General features: G+C 48.4%; 1 protein-coding gene across 1 annotated transcript in view; it reads left to right on the top strand.

Annotated features, from left to right (window-relative positions):
- Positions 1–26,165, top strand: part of LOC139404966 (neurobeachin-like protein 2) — a 130,642-nt gene that overhangs the window by 25,474 nt on the left and 79,003 nt on the right. The window contains exons 3-13 of the mRNA XM_071147519.1: positions 917–1,036; positions 1,535–1,582; positions 1,871–1,952; positions 4,252–4,364; positions 5,388–5,470; positions 9,698–9,783; positions 9,868–10,080; positions 21,851–21,947; positions 24,300–24,406; positions 24,752–24,844; positions 25,957–26,040. Of these exons, the coding sequence (XP_071003620.1) occupies positions 917–1,036; positions 1,535–1,582; positions 1,871–1,952; positions 4,252–4,364; positions 5,388–5,470; positions 9,698–9,783; positions 9,868–10,080; positions 21,851–21,947; positions 24,300–24,406; positions 24,752–24,844; positions 25,957–26,040 (1,126 nt within the window). The remainder of the gene's footprint in view (positions 1–916; positions 1,037–1,534; positions 1,583–1,870; positions 1,953–4,251; positions 4,365–5,387; positions 5,471–9,697; positions 9,784–9,867; positions 10,081–21,850; positions 21,948–24,299; positions 24,407–24,751; positions 24,845–25,956; positions 26,041–26,165) is intronic.

Raw genomic sequence — 26,165 nt, 5'->3', positions numbered from 1 at the left:
ACGCCTTCAGGGAAACACAGGCCCTGATTACACATCGCAGGACCACGTGCCAATTAGCCACACCCACCAATTAGCCACACCCACCAATTAGCCACACCCACCAATTAGGCAACATAATGAGCCATGCTAAAACATGTTAGGAGATGATAGAAAGTGAAGGTTGAGCTGAAATAGAAAATAAATAACGTTACTTCACAGTAATCTATACTTTCAAAATGTCAATAAAATATACATTTTGTCCATAGTGAAGGGCTCTCTTTCACAGATGGGATAACCTCATTGACATTTTGAAAGTAACATTGAAAGTCACATTGTTGTACGCACATCACATTATAGGAGCGTTATTAGTGTGCAGGCAGGTTCTTTCTTTAATTCATCAATATGTTACCAAATCCCTGCTGAGGGAGGCATACTGTAGGCTACAGGTGGTTTGTGTCAGACTGAGTTGGGTGAACTCTAACCTTATTACCAATCCAGAGGTGTAATTTTGACATGTTTATAGTAAAGTAGTAAAACGGCACCATCCTCTCTCTCATCTCTTCTTCGTCCTCTCGCCTTCCTCTTCCCCACTCCGCTCCTCTCCACCACCTGTTCTCCCCGACCCATTCTCCTCTTCCTGCTCCCCTTTCTCTTTCCTCTCCCCTTCCCGCTCCCCTCCCTCTTTTCTCTCCCCTCTCCCCTTTCTCTTCCCGCTCTCCTTCCCGCTCCCCTCCCTCTTTCCTCTCCCCTTCCCGCTCCCCTCCCTATTTCCTCTTCCCTCTCTCTCCCTCTTTCCTCTTTCTCCCTCTTCCCTTCTCCCCTTCCTCTTCCCTCTCCTCCCCTTCCTCTCACTTTCCCCCCCTCTCCCTCTTCCCTCCCCTCTTCCTCCTCCCTCTTCTCCCCTTCCTCTTCCCCTCCCTCTTTCCTACATTCTCAGGCTGGAGAACTATATTGCGGAGGTTCCCCTCGTACCCAGGGACATACTGGTGTTCCTCAGTGACCAGCTATCACACAGTGCCATTCACCTCTCTGGGGGCGACAGTAACAACAGCACCCTGCTCCTCTCTGGGGGCGACAGTAACAACAGCACCCTGCTCCTCTCTGGGGGCGACAGTAACAACAGCACCCTGCACCCCTCTGGGGGCGACAGTAACAACAGCACCCTGCACCCCTCTGGGGGCGACAGTAACAGCAGCACCCTGCACCTCTCTGGGGGCGACAGTAACAACAGCACCCTGCACCTCTCTGGGGGCGACAGTAACAACAGCACCCTGCACCTCTCTGGGGGCGACAGTAACAACAGCACCTTGCTCCTCTCTGGGGGCGACAGTAACAACAGCACCCTGCACCCCTCTGGGGGCGACGGTAACAACAGCACCCTGCACCCCTCTGGGGGCGACAGTAACAACAGCACCCTGCACCTCTCTGGGGGCGACAGTAACAACAGCACCCTGCACCTCTCTGGGGGCGACAGTAACAACAGCACCCTGCACCTCTCTGGGGGCGACAGTAACAACAGCACCTTGCACCTCTCTGGGGGCGACAGTAACAACAGCACCCTGCACCCCCTGCTGCTTATTAAGTTCTTCATTATCGTCTGCAGGTAGACCTTATATGTTCTATGACCCTCAGTTCACCCCTTTGTTGAATGACTCTGCCCATCATTTCTACCCATGACTGATGCTAGATAACAAGAACAAATCTGCTAGAAGCTGATGCTAGAAAACATGAAAAGATCTGCTAGAAGCTCATGCTAGATAACATGAAAAAAATCTGCTAGAAGCTGATGCTAGATAACAAGAAAAAATCTTCTAGAAGCTCATGCTAGATAACAGTGAGATCAGAGAAAGATTGGTGACAATTTAATGATCTGAGTCTCTCTGTTCTTCAGGAATATGGAAAACATTGACCCAGAGAAGACCCCAGGCGTTGTCTTCGAGACCATTAAACTGTTAAACTTCTGCTTGACTCAGGTAAGACACAACCCTAGATGAACCTCATATACACACACACACACACACACACACTTAAGTTACACATTAGTAATTTTCAACAATGGAGGATCTGCAAACTATACTATATCACTCATTCATACTCTAGATTAATATACTTTTACTTTTGAGCCAGAATGATAATATACTGTCTATTGAGCCAGAATGATAATATACTGTCTATTGAGCCAGAATGATAATATACTGTCTATTGAGCCAGAATGATAATATACTGTCTATTGAGCCAGAATGATAATATACTGTCTATTGAGCCTGAATGATATTGAGCCTGAATGATGAATGACTATTGAGCCTGAATGATAATATACTGTCTATTGAGCCTGAATGATAATAAACTGTCTATTGAGCCAGAATGATAATATACTGTCTATTGAGCCAGAATGATAATATACTGTCTATTGAGCCAGAATGATAATATACTGTCTATTGAGACAGAATGATAATATACTGTCTATTGCGCCAGAATGATAATATACTGTCTATTGAGCCTGAATGATAATAAACTGTCTATTGAGCCAGAATGATAATATACTGTCTATTGAGCCAGAATGATAATATACTGTCTATTGAGCCAGAATGATAATATACTGTCTATTGAGCCAGAATGATAATATACTGTCTATTGAGCCAGAATGATAATATACTGTCTATTGAGCCAGAATGATAATATACTGTCTATTGAGCCAGAATGATAATATACTGTCTATTGAGCCAGAATGATAATATACTGTCTATTGAGCCAGAATGATAATATACTGTCTATTGAGCCAGAATGATAATATACTGTCTATTGAGCCAGAATGATAATATACTGTCTATTGAACCAGAATGATAATATACTGTCTATTGAGCCAGAATGATAATATACTGTCTATTGAGCCAGAATGATAATATACTGTCTATTGAGCCAGAATGATAATATACTGTCTATTGAGCCTGAATGATAATATACTGTCTATTGAGCCAGAATGATAATATACTGTCTATTGAGCCAGAATGATAATATACTGTCTATTGAGCCAGAATGATAATATACTGTCTATTGAACCAGAATGATAATATACTGTCTATTGAGCCAGAATGATAATATACTGTCTATTGAGCCAGAATGATAATATACTGTCTATTGAACCAGAATGATAATATACTGTCTATTGAGCCAGAATGATAATATACTGTCTATTGAACCAGAATGATAATATACTGTCTATTGAGCCAGAATGATAATATACTGTCTATTGAGCCAGAATGATAATATACTGTCTATTGAACCAGAATGATAATATACTGTCTATTGAGCCAGAATGATAATATACTGTCTATTGAGCCTGAATGATAATATACTGTCTATTGAGCCAGAATGATAATATACTGTCTATTGAGCCTGAATGATAATATACTGTCTATTGAACCAGAATGATAATATACTGTCTATTGAGCCTGAATGATAATATACTGTCTATTGAACCAGAATGATAATATACTGTCTATTGACCCAGAGATTGCAGTGGAGATGAGAAGAATACTATCCTATAAATCCACATTACATTTTTCCACCTAAAAGAAACAGAACTGGTTTCCTGAGAATAGAGGAGTGGGTGTGTGGCTGACCTGTGCATTGTGTTGTAGAATGTGTCTATATTGTCAGTATTGTTTGTGAAGAGTGTCATAAATAGTAATGTGTATTTAGAAGTGAAGAGTCATAAATAGTAATGTGTATTTAGAAGTGAAGAGTCATAAATAGGAATGTGTATTTAGAAGTGAAGAGTCATAAATAGTAATGTGTATTTAGAAGTGAAGAGTCATAAATAGGAATGTGTATTTAGAAGTGAAGAGTCATGAATAGGAATGTGTATTTAGAAGTGAAGAGTCATAATTAGGAATGTGTATTTAGAAGTGAAGAGTCATAAATAGGAATGTGTATTTAGAAGTGAAGTGTCATAAATAGTAATGTGTATTTAGAAGTGAAGAGTCATAAATAGTAATGTGTATTTAGAAGTGAAGAGTCATAAATAGGAATGTGTATTTAGAAGTGAAGAGTCATAAATAGTAATGTGTATTTAGAAGTGAAGAGTCATAAATAGTAATGTGTATTTAGAAGTGAAGAGTCATAAATAGTAATGTGTATTTAGAAGTGAAGAGTTTCTTAAAGAGGAATGTTTTAGTAAAAGTGTGTAGCTGTGTTTGTTATTATTTGCTCTGAGATGTCTTTGTTTTAAAAGCCCTCTCAAGGTCAAGTAAATATGTGTGTGTGTTTCAGCTGAAGAAGCAGCCTGCGGATCAGTCGTCCCTTCAGACAGTGATTCAGTATGGCCTAATGCTGTTGGAGAGTCTCTTTGACCCTTATAATACATGGAGGAGACGCCTGACAGGGTGCGTGTGTGTGTACGTGCGTGTGTACGTGCGTGTGTACGTCCGTGTGTACGTCCGTGTGTACGTGCGCTCCCTACCCATGTTTTGAAGCTGGGTGGAGACCGACTGTTGGACTGTGTGTGTTTTGAAGCTGGGTGGAGACCGACTGTTGGACTGTGTGTGTTTTGAAGCTGGGTGGAGACCGACTGTTGGACTGTGTGTGTTTTGAAGCTGGGTGGAGACCGCCTGTTGGACAGTGTGTGTTTTGAAGCTGAGTGGAGACCACCCGTTGGACTGTGTGCGTTTTGAAGCTGGGTGGAGACTGCCTGTTGGGCTGTGTGTGTTTTGTAGCTGGGTGGAGACCGCCCGTTGGACTGTGTGTGTTTTGAAGCTGGGTGGAGACCGCCCGTTGGACTGTGTGTGTTTTGAAGCTGGGTGGAGACCGCCCGTTGGACTGTGTGTGTTTTGAAGCTGGGTGGAGTCCGCCTGTTGGACTGTGTGTGTTTTGAAGCTGGGTGGAGACCGCCTGTTGGACTGTGTGTGTTTTGAAGCTGGGTGGAGACCGCCTGTTGGACTGTGTGTGTTTTGAAGCTGGGTGGAGTCCACCCGTTGAACTGTGTGTGTTTTGAAGCTGGGTGGAGACCGCCCGTTGGACTGTGTGTGTTTTGAAGCTGGGTGGAGACCACCTGTTGAACTGTGTGTGTTTTGAAGCTGGGTGGAGATCGCCCGTTGGACTGTGTGTGTCAGTATGTCTGTGTCTTTGTGTGTGTGGTGAAGGACCATGTCGAGGGCAGACTGTATAAACCCAACCCAAGGCCTTATCTCTGTATGTTCATCTGTAGTGGATGACGGTGTTGCTGCAACAGCTCTTATCTCTGTCTCCTTAAGGGTGCATCCCAAATGGCACACTATTCCCTATATAGTGCACTACTTTAGACCAGAGCCCTGTGGGGAACTACATGGGGAATAGGATGCTTTTTGGTACGGAGGCCAAGTCTGTAGGCCTGCTGTAAATATGTGTGTGTGGGTTTTTTTTTTTTTTAGGGAGGAGGTGAGCATGGTGGAGAGGAGCAAGTATAAGTTCTCCCCTCTCCCCTTACCAGAGGAGCTGCCTGCTCTATTCCATGGTGAGGCACCACTCTCTCTCTCTCTCTCTCACTCACTCACTCACTCACTCACTCACTCACTCACTCACTCACTCACTCACTCCAGGCCTCCCTCCTACACCACACTATCCTGAGTAACTTCTCTCTTACAGCCTATGGTCCCAATTGTACTACTCCTTCCTCAAAACAGCTTCCACTGAGTCCCACTTCATTCAGCACCCGTCTATTCATATATATCTCTGTATATATTAACTACCTCTATTCATATACAGTGCCTTGCGAAAGTATTCGGCCCCCTTGAACTTTGCGACCTTTTGCCACATTTCAGGCTTCAAACATAAAGATATAAAACTGTATTTTTTGTGAAGAATCAACAACAAGTGGGACACAATCATGAAGTGGAACAACATTTATTGGATATTTCAAACTTTTTTAACAAATCAAAAACTGAAAAATTGTGCGTGCAAAATTATTCAGCCCCTTTACTTTCAGTGCAGCAAACTCTCTCCAGAAGTTCAGTGAGGATCTCTGAATGATCCAATGATACAATCCACCTGTGTGTAATCAAGTCTCCGTATAAATGCACCTGCACTGTGATAGTCTCAGAGGTCCGTTAAAAGCGCAGAGAGCATCATGAAGAACAAGGAACACACGAGGCAGGTCCGAGATACTGTTGTGAAGAAGTTTAAAGCCGGATTTGGATACAACAAGATTTCCCAAGCTTTAAACATCCCAATGAGCACTGTGCAAGCGATACTATTGAAATGGAAGGAGTATCAGACCACTGCAAATCTACCAAGACCTGGCCGTCCCTCTAAACTTTCAGCTCATACAAGGAGAAGACTGATCAGAGATGCAGCCAAGAGGCCCATGATCACTCTGGATGAACTGCAGAGATCTACAGCTGAGATGGGAGACTCTGTCCATAGGACAACAATCATTCGTATATTGCACAAATCTGGCCTTTATGGAAGAGTGGCAAGAAGAAAGCCATTTCTTAAAGATATCCATAAAAAGTGTTATTTAAAGTTTGCCACAAGACACCTGGGAGACACACCAAACATGTGGAAGAAGGTGCTCTGGTCAGATGAAACCAAAATTGAACTTTTTGGCAACAATGCAAAACGTTATGTTTGGCGTAAAAGCAACACAGCTGAACACACCATCCCCACTGTCAAACATGGTGGTGGCAGCATCATGGTTTGGGCCTGCTTTTCTTCAGCAGGGACAGGGAAGATGGTTAAAATTGATGGGAAGTTGGATGGAGCCAAATACAGGACCATTCTGGAAGAAAACCTGATGGAGTCTGCAAAAGACCTGAAACTGGGACGGAGATTTGTCTTCCAACAAGACAATGATCCAAAACATAAAGCAAAATCTACAATGGAATGGTCCAAAAATAAACATATCCAGGTGTTAGAATGGCCAAGTCAAAGTCCAGACCTGAATCCAATCGAGAATCTGTGGAAAGAACTGAAAACTGCTGTTCACAAATGCTCTCCATCCAACCTCACTGAGCTCGAGCTGTTTTGCAAGGAGGAATGGGAAAAAATGTCAGTCTCTCGATGTGCAAAACTGATAGAGACATACCCCAAGCGACTTACAGCTGTAATCGCAGCAAAAGGTGGCGCTACAAAGTATTAACTTAAGGGGGCTGAATAATTTTGCACGCCCAATTTTTCAGTTTTTGATTTGTTAAAAAAGTTTGAAATATCCAATAAATGTCGTTCCACTTCATGATTGTGTCCCACTTGTTGTTGATTCTTCACAAAAAAATACAGTTTTATATCTTTATGTTTGAAGCCTGAAATGTGGCAAAAGGTCGCAAAGTTCAAGGGGGCCGAATACTTTCGCAAGGCACTGTATATCTCTGTGTATTAACTATGTCTATTCATATATATCTCTGTGTATTAACTATGTCTATTCATATATATCTCTGTATACTAACTATGTCTATTCATATATATCTCTGTGTATATAACTACGTCTATTCATATATATCTCTGTGTATTGACTATGTCTATTCATATATATCTCTGTATACTAACTATGTCTATTCATATATATCTCTGTATATTAACTACGTCTATTCATATATATCTCTGTGTATTGACTATGTCTATTCATATATATCTCTGTATACTAACTATGTCTATTCATATATATCTCTGTGTATATAACTACGTCTATTCATATATATCTCTGTGTATATAACTACGTCTATTCATATATATCTCTGTATATTAACTACGTCTATTCATATATATCTCTGTGTATTAACTATGTCTATTCATATATATCTCTGTGTATATAACTACGTCTATTCATATATATCTCTGTGTATTAACTACGTCTATTCATATATATCTCTGTGTATTAACTACGTCTATTCATATATATCTCTGTGTATATTAACTACCTCTATTCATATATATCTCTGTGTATTAACTACGTCTATTCATATATATCTCTGTGTATATTAACTACCTCTATTCATATATATCTACTTATGTACTTTTCTGCCTTTGGAGAAACACAGTGGGCAAGAGTCCAGTCGATATGTTCTGTCTTGATCTAAAGTGAATGATGTTATTTTCTAATTAGCCGTGTTCTCTCACTGGGATCCTAGTTGATTAAACTCTTCTGTTGCTAGTGTCCTTTGATTAGCACGGAGCTAATCTGTAAACCATGTGGGAAACCTGTCTGGACAAGTTGAGTCTGTAGATTACAGGAAGCTCGACCTGACTGTTAACACCATGCTATTGAGAGAGGGAAGGGGTTGAGCTGCATCCCAGTGGGCACTGTATTCCCTATATAGTGCAGTGCTTTTGACCAGAGCCCAGTGGGCACCGTATTCCCTAAATAGTGCAGTGCTTTTGACCAGAGCCCAGTGGGCACCGTATTCCCTATATAGTGCAGTGCTTTTGACCAGAGCCCAGTGGGCTCAGCCTCTGGTGTGTATAATACTGCTAGCTGTTGTTGGACCTATTACTAAGGCTTATGGCATCTCCATTGTCTTGATACATAACCTTGCCTAATGAGGGCTCAACCCACATCCTGCTATTTCTCAATGCTGTCCCAGTGTCCCTTGGATTTCCACATCTCTTTATGACATCACAGTGTACTGGCTGTGCATTCTGTCTTGTACAGTCGTGGCCAAACGTTTTGAGAATGACACAAATATTCATTTCCACGAAGTTGGCTGCTTCAGTGTCTTTAGATGTTTTTGTCAGATGTTACTATGGAATACTGTATAATTATAATTAAAGGATAATTACAAGCATTTCATAAGTGTCAGGCTTTTATTGACAATTACATGAAGTTGATGCAAAGAATCAATATTTGCAGTGTTGACCCTTCTTTTTCAAGGCCTCTGCAATCCGCCCTGGCATGCTGTCAATTAACTTCTGGGCCACATCCTGACTGATGGCAGACCATTCTTACATAATCAATGCTTGGAGTTTGTCAGAATTTGTGGGTTGTTTGTTTGTCCACCCGCCTCTTGAGGATTGACCACAAGTTCTCAATGGGATTAAGGTCTGGGTCCTTTTGTGGCAGGGCTGAAATGCAGTGGAAATCCTTTTTTTGGCATTCAGTTCATTTGCATGGCAAAGAGGGACTTTGCCATTAATTGCAATTCATCTGATCACTCTTCATAACATTCTGGAGTATATGCAAATTGCCATCATACAAACTGAGGCAGCAAACTTTGTGAAAATTAGTATTTGTGTCATTCTCAAAACTTTTGGCCACGACTGTACAATGTATTGATTGCCATTAGCCTGGTCCAAGGTCTGTTGTCTCCTTCTGTAGCCTGGTCCCAGGCCTGTTGTCTCTTTCTGTAGCCTGGTCCCAGGCCTGTTGTCTCCTTCTGTAGCCTGGTCCCAGGCCTGTTGTCTCCTTCTGTAGCCTGGTCCCAGGCCTATTGTCTCCTTCTGTAGCCTGGTCCCAGGCCTGTTGTCTCCTTCTGTAGCCTGGTCCCAGGCCTGTTGTCTCCTTCTGTAGCCTGGTCACAGGCCTGTTGTCTCCTTCTGTAGCCTGGTCTCAGATCTGTAAGTGCTCTTGTCAACTCCATTGCTCATTGTCAAGCCTAACCTTTTAGTATGACAGTGAGCGACAAGGAGTTGGCATGATGGTACAAACTGATGCTCAGGCTAGATTACCATGTCATCAAAACACCAACCATCAATATGTGGTTCACAGACAGCCTGTCAAAACAACAATCATCAATGTGTCGTTGGTTCACAGACAGCCTGCAGGACAGCCAGCAGATCCCAGAGGACCTCGCTCTCCGATTGGTCCATCTCCAAGGGGCTGTCATCAGTGGCAGCAAGGTAAAGCACTCTTACTGTACCTCTCTTCAGAATTGTGTGTGTGTGTGTGTGTTAACTCATATGTACGGTATCTATACATTCCAGAAGAACGGCCTGCTCTCCATCACCCTGCAGTCTGTGGAGGACCTTCTTTCTGTACTCCGAGCCTGGTGCCTCCGGACCTCCTCCAACCCCAAGGACCCCACGCTGCTACGGCTGACCCTGCAGTGCCTGACTGCAATGGTGCATACCCTCCACTCCAGTAGTCCTGCAGAGCGCCGGCTGGAGATCAGGACCGTGTTGGATGGCTACTTCCAGGTAGTAGCAACAGCAGTAGGAGGAGCAGCAGCAGGGATAGTAGTAGTAGTAGGAGTAACAGCAGTAGGAGAAGTAGTAGTAGTGGTATCAGCAGTGGCTGTAGCAACAGTGGCTGTAGTAGCAGCAGCAGCTGTAGTAGCAGCAGCAGTAGTAGAAGTGGTATCAGCAGTGGCTGTAGTAGTAGCAGCAGCAGCAGTGGCTGTAGTAGTAGTAGTAGTAGTAGCAGTGGCTGTAGTAGTAGTAGCAGTGGCTGCAGTAGCAGCAGTAGTGGCTGTAGTAGTAGCAGTAGCAGTGGCTGTAGTAGTAGCAGCAGTGGCTGTAGTAGCAGCAGCAGTGGCTGTAGTAGTAGCAGCAGTGGCAGTAGTAGCAGCAGTAGCAGTGGCTGTAGTAGTAGCAGCAGTAGCAGTGGCTGTAGTAGTAGCAGCAGTGGCTGTAGTAGCAGCAGCAGCAGCAGTGGCTGTAGTAGCAGCAGCAGTGGATGTAGTAGTAGCAGTGGCTGTAGTAGCAGCAGCAGTGGCTGTAGTAGTAGCAGCAGTGGCAGTAGTAGCAGCAGTAGCAGTGGCTGTAGTAGTAGCAGCAGTAGCAGTGGCTGTAGTAGTAGCAGCAGTGGCTGTAGTAGTAGCAGTGGCTGTAGTAGTAGCAGCAGTGGCTGTAGTAGCAGCAGCAGTGGCTGTAGTAGTAGCAGCAGTGGCAGTAGTAGCAGCAGTAGCAGTGGCTGTAGTAGTAGCAGCAGTAGCAGTGGCTGTAGTAGTAGCAGCAGTGGCTGTAGTAGCAGCAGCAGCAGCAGTGGCTGTAGTAGCAGCAGCAGTGGCTGCAGTAGCAGCAGCAGCAGCAGTGGCTGTAGTAGCAGCAGCAGTGGCTGCAGTAGTAGCAGCAGCAGTGGCTGTAGTAGTAGCAGCAGCAGCAGTGGATGTAGTAGTAGCAGCAGTGGCTGTAGTAGCAGCAGCAGCAGCAGTGGCTGTAGTAGCAGCAGCAACAGCAGTGGCTGTAGTAGCAGCAGCAGTGGCTGCAGTAGCAGCAGCAGCAGCAGTGGCTGTAGTAGCAGCAGCAGTGGCTGTAGTAGCAGCAGCAGCAGTGGCTGTAGTAGCAGCAGCAGTGGCTGCAGTAGTAGCAGCAGCAGTGGCTGTAGTAGCAGCAGCAGCAGCAGTGGCTGTAGTAGCAGCAGCAGCAGCAGTGGCTGTAGTAGCAGCAGCAGCAGCAGTGGCTGTAGCAGCAGCAGCAGTGGATGTAGTAGTAGCAGCAGCAGTGGCTGTAGCAGCAGCAGCAGTGGATGTAGTAGTAGCAGCAGTGGCTGTAGTAGTAGCAGCAGCAGTGGCTGTAGTAGCAGCAGCAGTGGCTGTAGTAGCAGCAGTAGCAGCAGTGGCTGTAGTAGTAGCAGCAGCAGTGGCTGTAGTAGCAGCAGCAGTGGCTGTAGTAGCAGCAGTAGCAGCAGTGGCTGTAGTAGCAGCAGTGGCTGTAGTAGCAGCAGTAGCAGCAGTGGCTGTAGTAGCAGCAGTGGCTGTAGTAGCAGCAGTAGCAGTGGCTGTAGTAGCAGCAGTGGATGTAGTAGTAGCAGTGGCTGTAGTAGCAGTAGCAGCAGTGGCTGTAGTAGCAGCAGTGGCTGTAGTAGCAGTAGCAGCAGCAGTGGATGTAGTAGTAGCAGCAGCAGTGGCTGTAGTAGCAGCAGCAGTGGATGTAGTAGTAGCAGTGGCTGTAGTAGCAGTAGCAGCAGTGGCTGTAGTAGCAGCAGTGGCTGTAGTAGCAGTAGCAGCAGCAGTGGATGTAGTAGCAGCAGCAGTGGCTGTAGTAGTAGCAGTAGCAGTGGCTGTAGTAGTAGCAGCAGTGGCTGTAGTAGCAGCAGCAGTGGCTGTAGTAGCAGCAGTGGCTGTAGTAGCAGCAGCAGCAGCAGTGGCTGTAGTAGCAGCAGCAGTGGATGTAGTAGTAGCAGCAGTGGCTGTAGTAGTAGCAGCAGTGGCTGTAGTAGCAGTAGCAGCAGCAGTGGCTGTAGTAGCAGCAGCAGTGGCTGTAGTAGCAGCAGCAGTGGATGTAGTAGTAGCAGCAGTGGCTGTAGTAGCAGCAGTAGTGGCTGTAGTAGCAGTAGCAGCAGTGGCTGTAGTAGCAGCAGTGGCTGTAGTAGCAGCAGCAGCAGTGGCTGTAGTAGTAGCAGTGGCTGTAGCAGCAGTGGCTGTAGTAGCAGCAGTAGCAGTGGCTGTAGTAGCAGCAGCAGTGGCTGTAGTAGCAGCAGTAGCAGCAGTGGCTGTAGTAGCAGCAGCAGCAGTGGCTGTAGTAGTAGCAGTAGCAGTGGCTGTAGTAGCAGTAGCAGTGGCTGTAGTAGCAGTGGCTGTAGTAGTAGCAGCAGCAGTGGCTGTAGTAGTAGCAGTAGCAGCAGTGGATGTAGTAGTAGCAGCAGCAGTGGCTGTAGTAGCAGCAGCAGTGGCTGTAGTAGCAGCAGCAGTGGCTGTAGTAGCAGCAGTAGCAGCAGTGGCTGTAGTAGCAGTAGCAGTGGCTGTAGTAGCAGTAGCAGTGGCTGTAGTAGCAGCAGCAGTGGCTGTAGTAGCAGCAGTAGCAGCAGTGGCTGTAGTAGCAGTAGCAGTGGCTGTAGTAGCAGCAGTAGCAGCAGTGGCTGTAGTAGCAGCAGTGGCTGTAGTAGCAGCAGTAGCAGTGGCTGTAGTAGCAGCAGTGGCTGTAGTAGCAGTAGCAGCAGCAGTGGATGTAGTAGTAGCAGTGGCTGTAGTAGCAGTAACAGCAGTGGCTGTAGTAGCAGCAGTGGCTGTAGTAGCAGTAGCAGCAGCAGTGGATGTAGTAGTAGCAGCAGCAGTGGCTGTAGTAGCAGCAGCAGTGGATGTAGTAGTAGTAGCAGCAGTGGATGTAGTAGTAGCAGCAGCAGTGGATGTAGTAGTAGTAGCAGTGGATGTAGTAGCAGTAGCAGCAGCAGTGGATGTAGTAGTAGCAGCAGCAGTGGATGTAGTAGCAGTAGCAGCAGCAGTGGATGTAGTAGTAGCAGCAGCAGTGGATGTAGTACTGCTACTACATCCACTGCTGCTGCTACTACTACATCCACTGCTGCTGCTACTACAGCCACTGCTGCTGCTGCTGCTACTACAGCCACTGCTGCTACTACTACAGCCACTGCTGCTGCTACTACAGCCACTGCTGCTACTACTACAGCCACTGCTACTGCTACTACTACAGCCACCGCTGCTGCTGCTGCTACTACAGCCACTGCTGCTGCAGCCACTGCTGCTACTACTACAGCCACTGCTACTGCTACTACTACAGCCACTGCTGCTGCTGCTGCTACTACAGCCACTGCTGCTGCTACTGCAGCCACTGCTGCTGCTGCTACTACTACATCCACTGCTGCTACTACTACATCCACTGCTGCTACTACTACATCCACTGCTGCTGCTACTACAGCCACTGCTGCTACTACTACAGCCACTGCTGCTGCTACTACATCCACTGCTACTACTACAGCCACTGCTGCTGCAGTAGCAGTGGCTGTAGTAGTAGCAGCAGTGGCTGTAGTAGCAGCAGCAGTACTACTGCAGTAGTAGCAGCAGTGGCTGTAGTAGCAGCAGCAGTGGCTGTAGTAGTAGCAGCAGTGGCTGTAGTAGCAGCAGCAGCAGCAGTGGCTGTAGTAGCAGCAGCAGTGGATGTAGTAGTAGCAGCAGTGGATGTAGTAGTAGCAGTAGCAGTGGCTGTAGTAGTAGCAGCAGTGGCTGAATTAGCAGCAGCAGTGGATGTAGTAGTAGTAGCAGTGGATGTAGTAGTAGCAGCAGCAGTGGATGTAGTAGTAGTAGCAGTGGATGTAGTAGCAGTAGCAGCAGCAGTGGATGTAGTAGTAGCAGCAGCAGTGGATGTAGTAGCAGTAGCAGCAGCAGTGGATGTAGTAGCAGCAGCAGTGGATGTAGTAGCAGTAGCAGCAGCAGTGGCTGTAGTAGCAGCAGCAGTGGATGTAGTAGCAGTAGCAGCAGCAGTGGATGTAGTAGCAGTAGCAGCAGCAGTGGATGTAGTAGTAGCAGCAGCAGCAGTGGATGTAGTAGCAGCAGCAGTGGCTGTAGTAGTAGCAGTGGATGTAGTAGCAGCAGCAGTGGCTGTAGTAGTAGCAGCAGTGGCTGTAGTAGCAGCAGCAGTGGATGTAGTAGTAGCAGCAGTGGATGTAGTAGCAGTAGCAGCAGCAGTGGCTGTAGTAGCAGCAGCAGTGGATGTAGTAGTAGCAGCAGTGGATGTAGTAGCAGCAGCAGTGGCTGTAGTAGCAGTAGCAGCAGCAGTGGATGTAGTAGTAGCAGTAGCAGTGGCTGTAGTAGTAGCAGCAGTGGCAGTAGTAGTAGTAGCAGCAGTGGCTGTAGTAGTAGCAGCAGTGGCTGTAGTAGCAGCAGCAGTGGCTGTAGTAGTAGCAGCAGTGGCTGTAGTAGCAGCAGCAGCAGTGGATGTAGTAGCAGCAGCAGTGGCTGTAGTAGTAGCAGTGGATGTAGTAGCAGCAGCAGTGGCTGTAGTAGTAGCAGCAGTGGCTGTAGTAGTAGCAGCAGTGGATGTAGTAGTAGCAGCAGTGGATGTAGTAGCAGTAGCAGCAGCAGTGGCTGTAGTAGCAGCAGCAGTGGATGTAGTAGCAGTAGCAGTGGCTGTAGTAGCAGTAGCAGCAGCAGTGGATGTAGCAGTAGCAGTGGCTGTAGTAGTAGCAGCAGTGGCTGTAGTAGCAGCAGCAGTGGCTGTAGTAGTAGCAGCAGTGGCTGTAGTAGCAGCAGTAGCAGCAGTGGCTGTAGTAGTAGCAGTGGCTGTAGCAGCAGTGGCTGTAGTAGCAGCAGTAGCAGTGGCTGTAGTAGCAGCAGCAGTGGCTGTAGTAGCAGCAGTAGCAGCAGTGGCTGTAGTAGTAGCAGTAGCAGTGGCTGTAGTAGTAGCAGCAGTGGCTGTAGTAGCAGCAGCAGCAGCAGTGGCTGTAGTAGTAGCAGTGGCTGTAGCAGCAGTGGCTGTAGTAGTAGTAGCAGCAGTGGCTGTAGTAGCAGCAGTGGCTGTAGTAGCAGCAGCAGCAGCAGTGGCTGTAGTAGTAGCAGTGGCTGTAGTAGCAGCAGCAGTGGCTGTAGTAGCAGCAGCAGTGGCTGTAGTAGCAGCAGCAGTGGCTGTAGTAGTAGCAGCAGCAGTGGCTGTAGTAGCAGCAGCAGTGGATGTAGTAGTAGCAGCAGTGGATGTAGTAGCAGCAGCAGTGGCTGTAGTAGCAGTAGCAGCAGCAGTGGATGTAGTAGTAGCAGCAGTGGCAGTAGTAGCAGCAGTGGCAGTAGTAGCAGCAGTGGCTGTAGTAGCAGCAGCAGTGGCTGTAGTAGTAGCAGCAGTGGCTGTAGTAGCAGCAGCAGCAGTGGATGTAGTAGCAGCAGCAGTGGCTGTAGTAGTAGCAGTGGATGTAGTAGCAGCAGCAGTGGCTGTAGTAGTAGCAGCAGTGGCTGTAGTAGCAGCAGCAGTGGATGTAGTAGCAGTAGCAGCAGCAGTGGCTGTAGTAGCAGCAGCAGTGGATGTAGTAGCAGTAGCAGTGGCTGTAGTAGCAGTAGCAGTGGCTGTAGTAGCAGCAGCAGTGGATGTAGTAGCAGTAGCAGCAGCAGTGGCTGTAGTAGCAGCAGCAGTGGATGTAGTAGCAGTAGCAGTGGCTGTAGTAGTAGCAGCAGTGGCTGTAGTAGCAGCAGCAGTGGCTGTAGTAGTAGCAGTGGCTGTAGTAGTAGCAGCAGTGGCTGTAGTAGCAGCAGCAGTGGCTGTAGTAGCAGCAGTGGCTGTAGTAGTAGCAGCAGTGGCTGTAGTAGCAGCAGTAGCAGCAGTGGCTGTAGTAGTAGCAGTGGCTGTAGCAGCAGTGGCTGTAGTAGCAGCAGTAGCAGTGGCTGTAGTAGCAGCAGCAGTGGCTGTAGTAGCAGCAGTAGCAGCAGTGGCTGTAGTAGTAGCAGTAGCAGTGGCTGTAGTAGTAGCAGCAGTGGCTGTAGTAGCAGCAGCAGCAGCAGTGGCTGTAGTAGTAGCAGTGGCTGTAGCAGCAGTGGCTGTAGTAGTAGCAGCAGTGGCTGTAGTAGCAGCAGTGGCTGTAGTAGCAGCAGCAGCAGCAGTGGCTGTAGTAGTAGTAGTAGTAGCAGCAGTGGCTGTAGTAGCAGCAGCAGTGGCTGTAGTAGTAGCAGCAGTAGCAGTGGCTGTAGTAGCAGCAGTGGCTGTAGTAGCAGCAGCAGTAGCAGTGGCTGTAGTAGCAGCAGCAGTGGCTGTAGTAGCAGCAGCAGCAGCAGTGGCTGTAGTAGCAGCAGTGGCTGTAGTAGCAGCAGCAGCAGCAGTGGCTGTAGTAGTAGCAGCAGCAGCAGTGGATGTAGTAGCAGCAGTGGATGTAGTAGTAGCAGTGGCTGTAGTAGCAGTAGCAGCAGTGGCTGTAGTAGCAGCAGTGGCTGTAGTAGCAGTAGCAGCAGCAGTGGATGTAGTAGTAGCAGCAGCAGTGGCTGTAGTAGCAGCAGCAGTGGATGTAGTAGTAGCAGTGGCTGTAGTAGCAGTAGCAGCAGTGGCTGTAGTAGCAGCAGTGGCTGTAGTAGCAGTAGCAGCAGCAGTGGATGTAGTAGCAGCAGCAGTGGCTGTAGTAGTAGCAGTAGCAGTGGCTGTAGTAGTAGCAGCAGTGGCTGTAGTAGCAGCAGCAGTGGCTGTAGTAGCAGCAGTGGCTGTAGTAGCAGCAGCAGCAGCAGTGGCTGTAGTAGCAGCAGCAGTGGATGTAGTAGTAGCAGCAGTGGCTGTAGTAGTAGCAGCAGTGGCTGTAGTAGCAGTAGCAGCAGCAGTGGCTGTAGTAGCAGCAGCAGTGGCTGTAGTAGCAGCAGCAGTGGATGTAGTAGTAGCAGCAGTGGCTGTAGTAGCAGCAGTAGTGGCTGTAGTAGCAGTAGCAGCAGTGGCTGTAGTAGCAGCAGTGGCTGTAGTAGCAGCAGCAGCAGTGGCTGTAGTAGTAGCAGTGGCTGTAGCAGCAGTGGCTGTAGTAGCAGCAGTAGCAGTGGCTGTAGTAGCAGCAGCAGTGGCTGTAGTAGCAGCAGTAGCAGCAGTGGCTGTAGTAGCAGCAGCAGCAGTGGCTGTAGTAGTAGCAGTAGCAGTGGCTGTAGTAGCAGTAGCAGTGGCTGTAGTAGCAGTGGCTGTAGTAGTAGCAGCAGCAGTGGCTGTAGTAGTAGCAGTAGCAGCAGTGGATGTAGTAGTAGCAGCAGCAGTGGCTGTAGTAGCAGCAGCAGTGGCTGTAGTAGCAGCAGCAGTGGCTGTAGTAGCAGCAGTAGCAGCAGTGGCTGTAGTAGCAGTAGCAGTGGCTGTAGTAGCAGTAGCAGTGGCTGTAGTAGCAGCAGCAGTGGCTGTAGTAGCAGCAGTAGCAGCAGTGGCTGTAGTAGCAGTAGCAGTGGCTGTAGTAGCAGCAGTAGCAGCAGTGGCTGTAGTAGCAGCAGTGGCTGTAGTAGCAGCAGTAGCAGTGGCTGTAGTAGCAGCAGTGGCTGTAGTAGCAGTAGCAGCAGCAGTGGATGTAGTAGTAGCAGTGGCTGTAGTAGCAGTAACAGCAGTGGCTGTAGTAGCAGCAGTGGCTGTAGTAGCAGTAGCAGCAGCAGTGGATGTAGTAGTAGCAGCAGCAGTGGCTGTAGTAGCAGCAGCAGTGGATGTAGTAGTAGTAGCAGCAGTGGATGTAGTAGTAGCAGCAGCAGTGGATGTAGTAGTAGTAGCAGTGGATGTAGTAGCAGTAGCAGCAGCAGTGGATGTAGTAGTAGCAGCAGCAGTGGATGTAGTAGCAGTAGCAGCAGCAGTGGATGTAGTAGTAGCAGCAGCAGTGGATGTAGTACTGCTACTACATCCACTGCTGCTGCTACTACTACATCCACTGCTGCTGCTACTACAGCCACTGCTGCTGCTGCTGCTACTACAGCCACTGCTGCTACTACTACAGCCACTGCTGCTGCTACTACAGCCACTGCTGCTACTACTACAGCCACTGCTACTGCTACTACTACAGCCACCGCTGCTGCTGCTGCTACTACAGCCACTGCTGCTGCAGCCACTGCTGCTACTACTACAGCCACTGCTACTGCTACTACTACAGCCACTGCTGCTGCTGCTGCTACTACAGCCACTGCTGCTGCTACTGCAGCCACTGCTGCTGCTGCTACTACTACATCCACTGCTGCTACTACTACATCCACTGCTGCTACTACTACATCCACTGCTGCTGCTACTACAGCCACTGCTGCTACTACTACAGCCACTGCTGCTGCTACTACATCCACTGCTACTACTACAGCCACTGCTGCTGCAGTAGCAGTGGCTGTAGTAGTAGCAGCAGTGGCTGTAGTAGCAGCAGCAGTGGCTGCAGTAGTAGCAGCAGTGGCTGTAGTAGCAGCAGCAGTGGCTGTAGTAGTAGCAGCAGTGGCTGTAGTAGCAGCAGCAGCAGCAGTGGCTGTAGTAGCAGCAGCAGTGGATGTAGTAGTAGCAGCAGTGGATGTAGTAGTAGCAGTAGCAGTGGCTGTAGTAGTAGCAGCAGTGGCTGAATTAGCAGCAGCAGTGGATGTAGTAGTAGTAGCAGTGGATGTAGTAGTAGCAGCAGCAGTGGATGTAGTAGTAGTAGCAGTGGATGTAGTAGCAGTAGCAGCAGCAGTGGATGTAGTAGTAGCAGCAGCAGTGGATGTAGTAGCAGTAGCAGCAGCAGTGGATGTAGTAGCAGCAGCAGTGGATGTAGTAGCAGTAGCAGCAGCAGTGGCTGTAGTAGCAGCAGCAGTGGATGTAGTAGCAGTAGCAGCAGCAGTGGATGTAGTAGCAGTAGCAGCAGCAGTGGATGTAGTAGTAGCAGCAGCAGCAGTGGATGTAGTAGCAGCAGCAGTGGCTGTAGTAGTAGCAGTGGATGTAGTAGCAGCAGCAGTGGCTGTAGTAGTAGCAGCAGTGGCTGTAGTAGCAGCAGCAGTGGATGTAGTAGTAGCAGCAGTGGATGTAGTAGCAGTAGCAGCAGCAGTGGCTGTAGTAGCAGCAGCAGTGGATGTAGTAGTAGCAGCAGTGGATGTAGTAGCAGCAGCAGTGGCTGTAGTAGCAGTAGCAGCAGCAGTGGATGTAGTAGTAGCAGTAGCAGTGGCTGTAGTAGTAGCAGCAGTGGCAGTAGTAGCAGCAGTGGCTGTAGTAGTAGCAGCAGTGGCTGTAGTAGCAGCAGCAGTGGCTGTAGTAGTAGCAGCAGTGGCTGTAGTAGCAGCAGCAGCAGTGGATGTAGTAGCAGCAGCAGTGGCTGTAGTAGTAGCAGTGGATGTAGTAGCAGCAGCAGTGGCTGTAGTAGTAGCAGCAGTGGCTGTAGTAGCAGCAGCAGTGGATGTAGTAGTAGCAGCAGTGGATGTAGTAGCAGTAGCAGCAGCAGTGGCTGTAGTAGCAGCAGCAGTGGATGTAGTAGCAGTAGCAGTGGCTGTAGTAGCAGTAGCAGCAGCAGTGGATGTAGCAGTAGCAGTGGCTGTAGTAGTAGCAGCAGTGGCTGTAGTAGCAGCAGCAGTGGCTGTAGTAGTAGCAGCAGTGGCTGTAGTAGCAGCAGTAGCAGCAGTGGCTGTAGTAGTAGCAGTGGCTGTAGCAGCAGTGGCTGTAGTAGCAGCAGTAGCAGTGGCTGTAGTAGCAGCAGCAGTGGCTGTAGTAGCAGCAGTAGCAGCAGTGGCTGTAGTAGTAGCAGTAGCAGTGGCTGTAGTAGTAGCAGCAGTGGCTGTAGTAGCAGCAGCAGCAGCAGTGGCTGTAGTAGTAGCAGTGGCTGTAGCAGCAGTGGCTGTAGTAGTAGTAGCAGCAGTGGCTGTAGTAGCAGCAGTGGCTGTAGTAGCAGCAGCAGCAGCAGTGGCTGTAGTAGTAGCAGTGGCTGTAGTAGCAGCAGCAGTGGCTGTAGTAGCAGCAGCAGTGGCTGTAGTAGCAGCAGCAGTGGCTGTAGTAGTAGCAGCAGCAGTGGCTGTAGTAGCAGCAGCAGTGGATGTAGTAGTAGCAGCAGTGGATGTAGTAGCAGCAGCAGTGGCTGTAGTAGCAGTAGCAGCAGCAGTGGATGTAGTAGTAGCAGCAGTGGCAGTAGTAGCAGCAGTGGCAGTAGTAGCAGCAGTGGCTGTAGTAGCAGCAGCAGTGGCTGTAGTAGTAGCAGCAGTGGCTGTAGTAGCAGCAGCAGCAGTGGATGTAGTAGCAGCAGCAGTGGCTGTAGTAGTAGCAGTGGATGTAGTAGCAGCAGCAGTGGCTGTAGTAGCAGCAGCAGTGGCTGTAGTAGTAGCAGCAGTGGCTGTAGTAGCAGCAGCAGTGGATGTAGTAGCAGTAGCAGCAGCAGTGGCTGTAGTAGCAGCAGCAGTGGATGTAGTAGCAGTAGCAGTGGCTGTAGTAGCAGTAGCAGTGGCTGTAGTAGCAGCAGCAGTGGATGTAGTAGCAGTAGCAGCAGCAGTGGCTGTAGTAGCAGCAGCAGTGGATGTAGTAGCAGTAGCAGTGGCTGTAGTAGTAGCAGCAGTGGCTGTAGTAGCAGCAGCAGTGGCTGTAGTAGTAGCAGTGGCTGTAGTAGTAGCAGCAGTGGCTGTAGTAGCAGCAGCAGTGGCTGTAGTAGCAGCAGTGGCTGTAGTAGTAGCAGCAGTGGCTGTAGTAGCAGCAGTAGCAGCAGTGGCTGTAGTAGTAGCAGTGGCTGTAGCAGCAGTGGCTGTAGTAGCAGCAGTAGCAGTGGCTGTAGTAGCAGCAGCAGTGGCTGTAGTAGCAGCAGTAGCAGCAGTGGCTGTAGTAGTAGCAGTAGCAGTGGCTGTAGTAGTAGCAGCAGTGGCTGTAGTAGCAGCAGCAGCAGCAGTGGCTGTAGTAGTAGCAGTGGCTGTAGCAGCAGTGGCTGTAGTAGTAGCAGCAGTGGCTGTAGTAGCAGCAGTGGCTGTAGTAGCAGCAGCAGCAGCAGTGGCTGTAGTAGTAGTAGTAGTAGCAGCAGTGGCTGTAGTAGCAGCAGCAGTGGCTGTAGTAGTAGCAGCAGTAGCAGTGGCTGTAGTAGCAGCAGTGGCTGTAGTAGCAGCAGCAGTAGCAGTGGCTGTAGTAGCAGCAGCAGTGGCTGTAGTAGCAGCAGCAGCAGCAGTGGCTGTAGTAGCAGCAGTGGCTGTAGTAGCAGCAGCAGCAGCAGTGGCTGTAGTAGTAGCAGCAGCAGCAGTGGCTGTAGTAGCAGCAGTAGCAGTGGCTGTAGTAGCAGCAGCAGTGGCTGTAGTAGCAGCAGCAGTGGCTGTAGTAGCAGCAGCAGCAGCAGTGGCTGTAGTAGCAGCAGTGGCTGTAGTAGCAGCAGCAGTAGCAGTGGCTGTAGTAGCAGCAGCAGTGGCTGTAGTAGCAGCAGCAGTGGCTGTAGTAGTAGCAGCAGCAGTGGCTGTAGTAGTAGCAGTAGCAGTGGCTGTAGTAGTAGCAGCAGCAGTGGCTGTAGTAGTAGCAGTGGCTGTAGTAGCAGTAGCAGTGGCTGTAGTAGCAGCAGCAGTGGCTGTAGTAGCAGCAGCAGTGGCTGTAGTAGTAGCAGCAGCAGTGGCTGTAGTAGTAGCAGCAGCAGTGGCTGTAGTAGTAGCAGCAGCAGTGGCTGTAGTAGTAGCAGCAGCAGTGGCTGTAGTAGTAGCAGCAGCAGTGGCTGTAGTAGCAGCAGCAGTGGCTGTAGTAGCAGCAGCAGTGGCTGTAGTAGCAGCAGCAGTGGCTATAGTAGCTTGATCTTGGTGGGATCTTGTTGGGAAAGTGTCTGCTCTTTTATATCAATTGAAGCTTGGTCTGGTGGAGGGTAGGAGTGTGGTTAGACATGGCATTAGTATTTGAGTTAATGGAGGTATGCAACCGTTTCTGATACTTCCAGGTCCTGAACTGGAACCGGCCTCCAGGGTTAGGGAACGAGCAGGAGGACGGGCAGAGCTGGGAGGAACACCTCATCACTCTCCAGAGTCACATGCTGAGTAAGAGGCCTCATCATCCAAAATACACTCCCCAAATATTAGTCTGGTCCCACTAACGTTTGTGCCATCATGCCCCATATGGAAAACAACCATGAAAAACAAATAACAATCTTCTATGACAGAAGAAGATTATTAGTACAGAAATCGAATAAGTAACTGATTTAGTACGTTTTGTCTTATACACTATATAGACAAAAGTATGTATGGACACCCCTTCCAATTAGTGGATTAGGCTATTTCAGCCACAAACCCAGATTCGCTGACAGCCATGCAATCTCCATAGACAAACTTCTATTTACATTTATTGTATGCTGTAGCATTACGTTTTCCTTTCACTGGAACTAAGGGGCCCGAACCATGAATGACCGCCTCAGACCATTGTTCCTCCTCCACCAAACTTTACAGTTGGCTCTGTGCATTCGGGCAGGTAGGGTTCTCCTGGCATCTGACAAACCGATTGACGAATCTGGGACTACCAGATGGTGAAGTGTGATTCATCGCTCCAGAGAACACGTTTTCACTGCTCCAGAGTCCAATGGTGGCGAGCTTTACACCACTCCAGCCCACGCTTGGCATTGCACATGGTGATATCAGACTTGTGTGCGGCTGCTCGTCCATGGAAACCCATTTCATGAAGCTCCCAATGAACAGTTTTGGTGCTGACGTTGCTTCCAGAGGCAGTTTGGAACTCGGTAGTGAGTGTTGCAACCGAGGACAGACGATTTTTACACGCTGTGCGCTTCAGCACTCGGTGGTCCCATTCTGTGAGCTTATGTGTCCTACCATTTCATGGCTGAGCCATTGTTGCTCCCAAACATTTGCACTTCTATTCGACCGGGGCAGCACTAGCAGGGCAGACATTGGTTGGAAAGGTAGCATTCTATGACAGTGCCACGTTGAAAGTAACTGAGCTCTTCAGTAAGGCCATTCTACTGGCAGAATGACAGAGGTTTACCTTGTCAGCTCAGGGATTCGATTTTGCAACCTTTCAGTTACTAGTCCAATGCTCTAACCACTAGGCTACCTGCCGTCTACCTACCGTCTATGGAGATTGCATGGCTGTGTGCTCAATGTTATTCACCTGTCACCAACAGGTGGGGCTGATGAGACAAGGATATCCCTACCGGCCAAACCCTCCCTTACCCGGACGACGCTAGACCAATTGTGCGTTGCCCCACAGACCTCCCGGTCGCGGCCGGCTGCGACAGAGCCTGGGCTCGAACCCAGAGTCTCTGGTGGCACAGCTTTGATATTTGTCACTGACTACTACCAATGTGCTAACATGAGAATGATTGTTGAGGGATCGCCACTTAATAACAAAATAGATTCACTGCTGTTACTGAGTCATTCCTCCTCTTCCTCTTCCTCATCCTCCTCCTCCTCTCCTTATTCTTTCCCTCCCCACATCTCTTCCTCCTTTCCTCCTCTCCTCCCCTCCTCTCTTCCTCATCCTCTTCCTCTCCTCCTCTCTTCCTCATCCTCCTCTTCCTCTCCTCCTCTACCCCTCTCCTCCTCTCTTCCTTTCCTCTTCCTCCTCTCCTCCTTTCCTCCCCTCCTCATCTTCCTCTCCTCCTCTACCCCTCTCCTCCTCTCTTCCTTTCCTCTTCCTCCTCTCCTCCTCTCCTCCCCTCCTCATCTTCCTCTCCTCCTCTACCCCTATCCTCCTCTCTTCCTCTTCCTCCTCTCCTCCTCTCCTCCCCTCCTCATCTTCCTCTCCTCCTCTACCCCTCTCCTCCTCTCTTCCTCTTCCTCCTCTCCTCCTCCTGCTCACGGTGGACTTTTCTTCTTTCTTCAGTAAGTCTCATGTTGCAGGACGTCAGACAGTGGTATGCAAGGTATTGACATGTGAATGTGAGACCTCCGAAGGCTTAGCTGACAGGTTCCCCCTTACGTTTTTAATATAATACATGGAGCATATCTGTTGTGTCTCAATGTTAACCATCTGCTGGTGTTAAAAGGGCTTTATAAATACATTTGATTGATTGAGATGTTACAAGAATCTTCTATGAATCTTGTCTTCTATATCTGTTCCATATGGGGCCGACTTCATTGTTGTCCTTCTCAAGCCAAACATGGCATGATAATGAGTGACAGGGAGTTGGCATGATAGCACCAACAGACTGGCCCTCAGACTGGCCCTCAGACTGGCCCACAGACTGGCCCTCAGACTGGCCCACAGACTGGCCCACAGACTGGCCCACAGACTGGCCCACAGACTGCCTGACAGTCAAAACATGAGACATCTCTCTTCTATATGAAGGTTTATCTCTGAAGGCCAGTTATTTATTATTGTTGTAAATGTGACAAGTTATTTATGGTGTTGTTGATGATGAGTCGTATTGTCCTCAACAGCTTCGGTTCCTGAGATCCTGCAGTGTTCAGACAGACCGGTGCTCCAGGCCATCTTCCTCAACAACAACTGCTTCGAACACATCCTCCGACTCATCCAGAACAGCAAGGTCTGTTCTTTCTTTCTTTCTTTCTTTCTGTCTGTCTGTCTGTCTGTCTGTCTGTCTGTCTGTCTGTCTGTCTGCCTGTCTGCCTCTCTGTCTGTCTGTCTGCCTCTCTGTCTGTCTGTCTGTCTCTCTGTCTGTCTGTCTGTCTGTCTGTCTGTCTGTCTGTCTGTCTGTCTGTCTGATGTCAGTGGTTATCAAAGGTGTGTCCATACTGCAGCAGGTGTGTCCTTCCTGCAGCAGGTGTGTCCTTCCTGCAGCAGGTGCTGCCACAGTGGAGAGCCAAACATGGTCCTCTCTGAGTTGACATTGTCTCTGTCTGTCTGTCTGTTTGTGTGTCCTGTCCTGTAGCTCTATCACAGTAAAAGGTGTAGGTCGGAGCGTGAGGGGGTGTGTGACCTCACCACACGTTTGCTCACGGACACAGAGGGTGAAGTAGACCAGGTACTTTCCCTCCGTGATCATGTTGAAATAGGTCTGACTGTCAGCAGAAAACTCAGCCTCTTCTCTCTCTCTCTCCTCCTCTCTTTATCTCTCTCTCTGTCTTGCCCTCTCTTTCATTCTCTCATGCTCTCTCCTCTCCCTCCTCTCCTCCCTTCTCACCTCCCCCACCCACCTCAAGTCTATAGCTACATAGTATAATTGCACTACCGGCATAATCTACAAATGAGGGCGACTGGCCAGACTTCCTGGTAAAGAGGCATCCTGTTTAAAGAGCTCAGAGAGAGATGGAGGGTAGGATGATCTGTGTACTAGACTAGTAGCTCTCTCTCTTCTTTTTTGTTGTTGACCATTAGTTTGTTTTTCCACAGAACTCAGTCAAGTATACAGCCCCCTCTCCACCCCCCCAAATCTAAATACATTCATTCTCACAGAGGGATCCAGGAACAAAACACTGAGGGATTTAAAAAAAATCTAAAACAAACTGACATTCACAGACAGAAACAAAACGGCCACTATAGAGAACATTCTCTAAGAATGTCTGGTTTTAGAATATAACGAGTGTAGTGGTGTGTAGCTGGGTAGTCCAGTCGTCCAGTGTGTTATTGTGGGTGGATATGAGCCTCTCTCTCTTCTTACACACTATATTCTCTAATAGAGGCTGAGTGTCCTGCTGTCATCAGTAGGTCAGATTGTGTGTGTGTGCTCATCTCTCCAAGCATGTATCACCTCACTGTCTCAAGGCTCCTGTTGGGATCGTCCTCCTGCATGTCTGCTGGTTTGGTATCTTTCACAATGTCTTGTGGTTGTAGATGTGTGATGGAATCTGTGTCCTTTGCAGCGCTCGGTTATTGTGTAACAATGGGTTTTGCTTGTGTGTCACATTATTTTTTTGTGGCAGAAGACTTTTACAATCTTATTAGTTGTGTGATGGTTTGGGTTCTGCATGTCAACACCTGTCATTGATTGACCCAGTTGTTATGGTAACTTCTGTCTTTTCCCTGTGTGTGTTTTCATGTATATATGTCCCCTTGAGTTGGTGTGGGGTGTCACCTGTACATACTGTATGTTAAGTCTGCGGTGTCACATATTATTATGTCCCCCTGACTGTATAGGTTTTGGAGAAAGGTTCCGACTGCATTACAGTCCATGCCCTCGGAGTCCTCACATCCATCATGAGTAACTCCCCTTCTGCCAAGGTAAGGATTTCTACAACTAGTGTGGCCCGCTGGGTATTGAACCCTAGTCATCCAGACTACATTAGCTCTCCCAGTTGCGTCTTCCTCTGTCTGACACACACACACACACACACACACACACACAC

This window comes from Oncorhynchus clarkii, unplaced genomic scaffold (genome assembly GCF_045791955.1).
Source record: "Oncorhynchus clarkii lewisi isolate Uvic-CL-2024 unplaced genomic scaffold, UVic_Ocla_1.0 unplaced_contig_10381_pilon_pilon, whole genome shotgun sequence".
In the NCBI taxonomy this organism is placed as follows: domain Eukaryota; kingdom Metazoa; phylum Chordata; class Actinopteri; order Salmoniformes; family Salmonidae; genus Oncorhynchus; species Oncorhynchus clarkii.
This window is presented reverse-complemented; position numbering and strand designations above follow the sequence as displayed.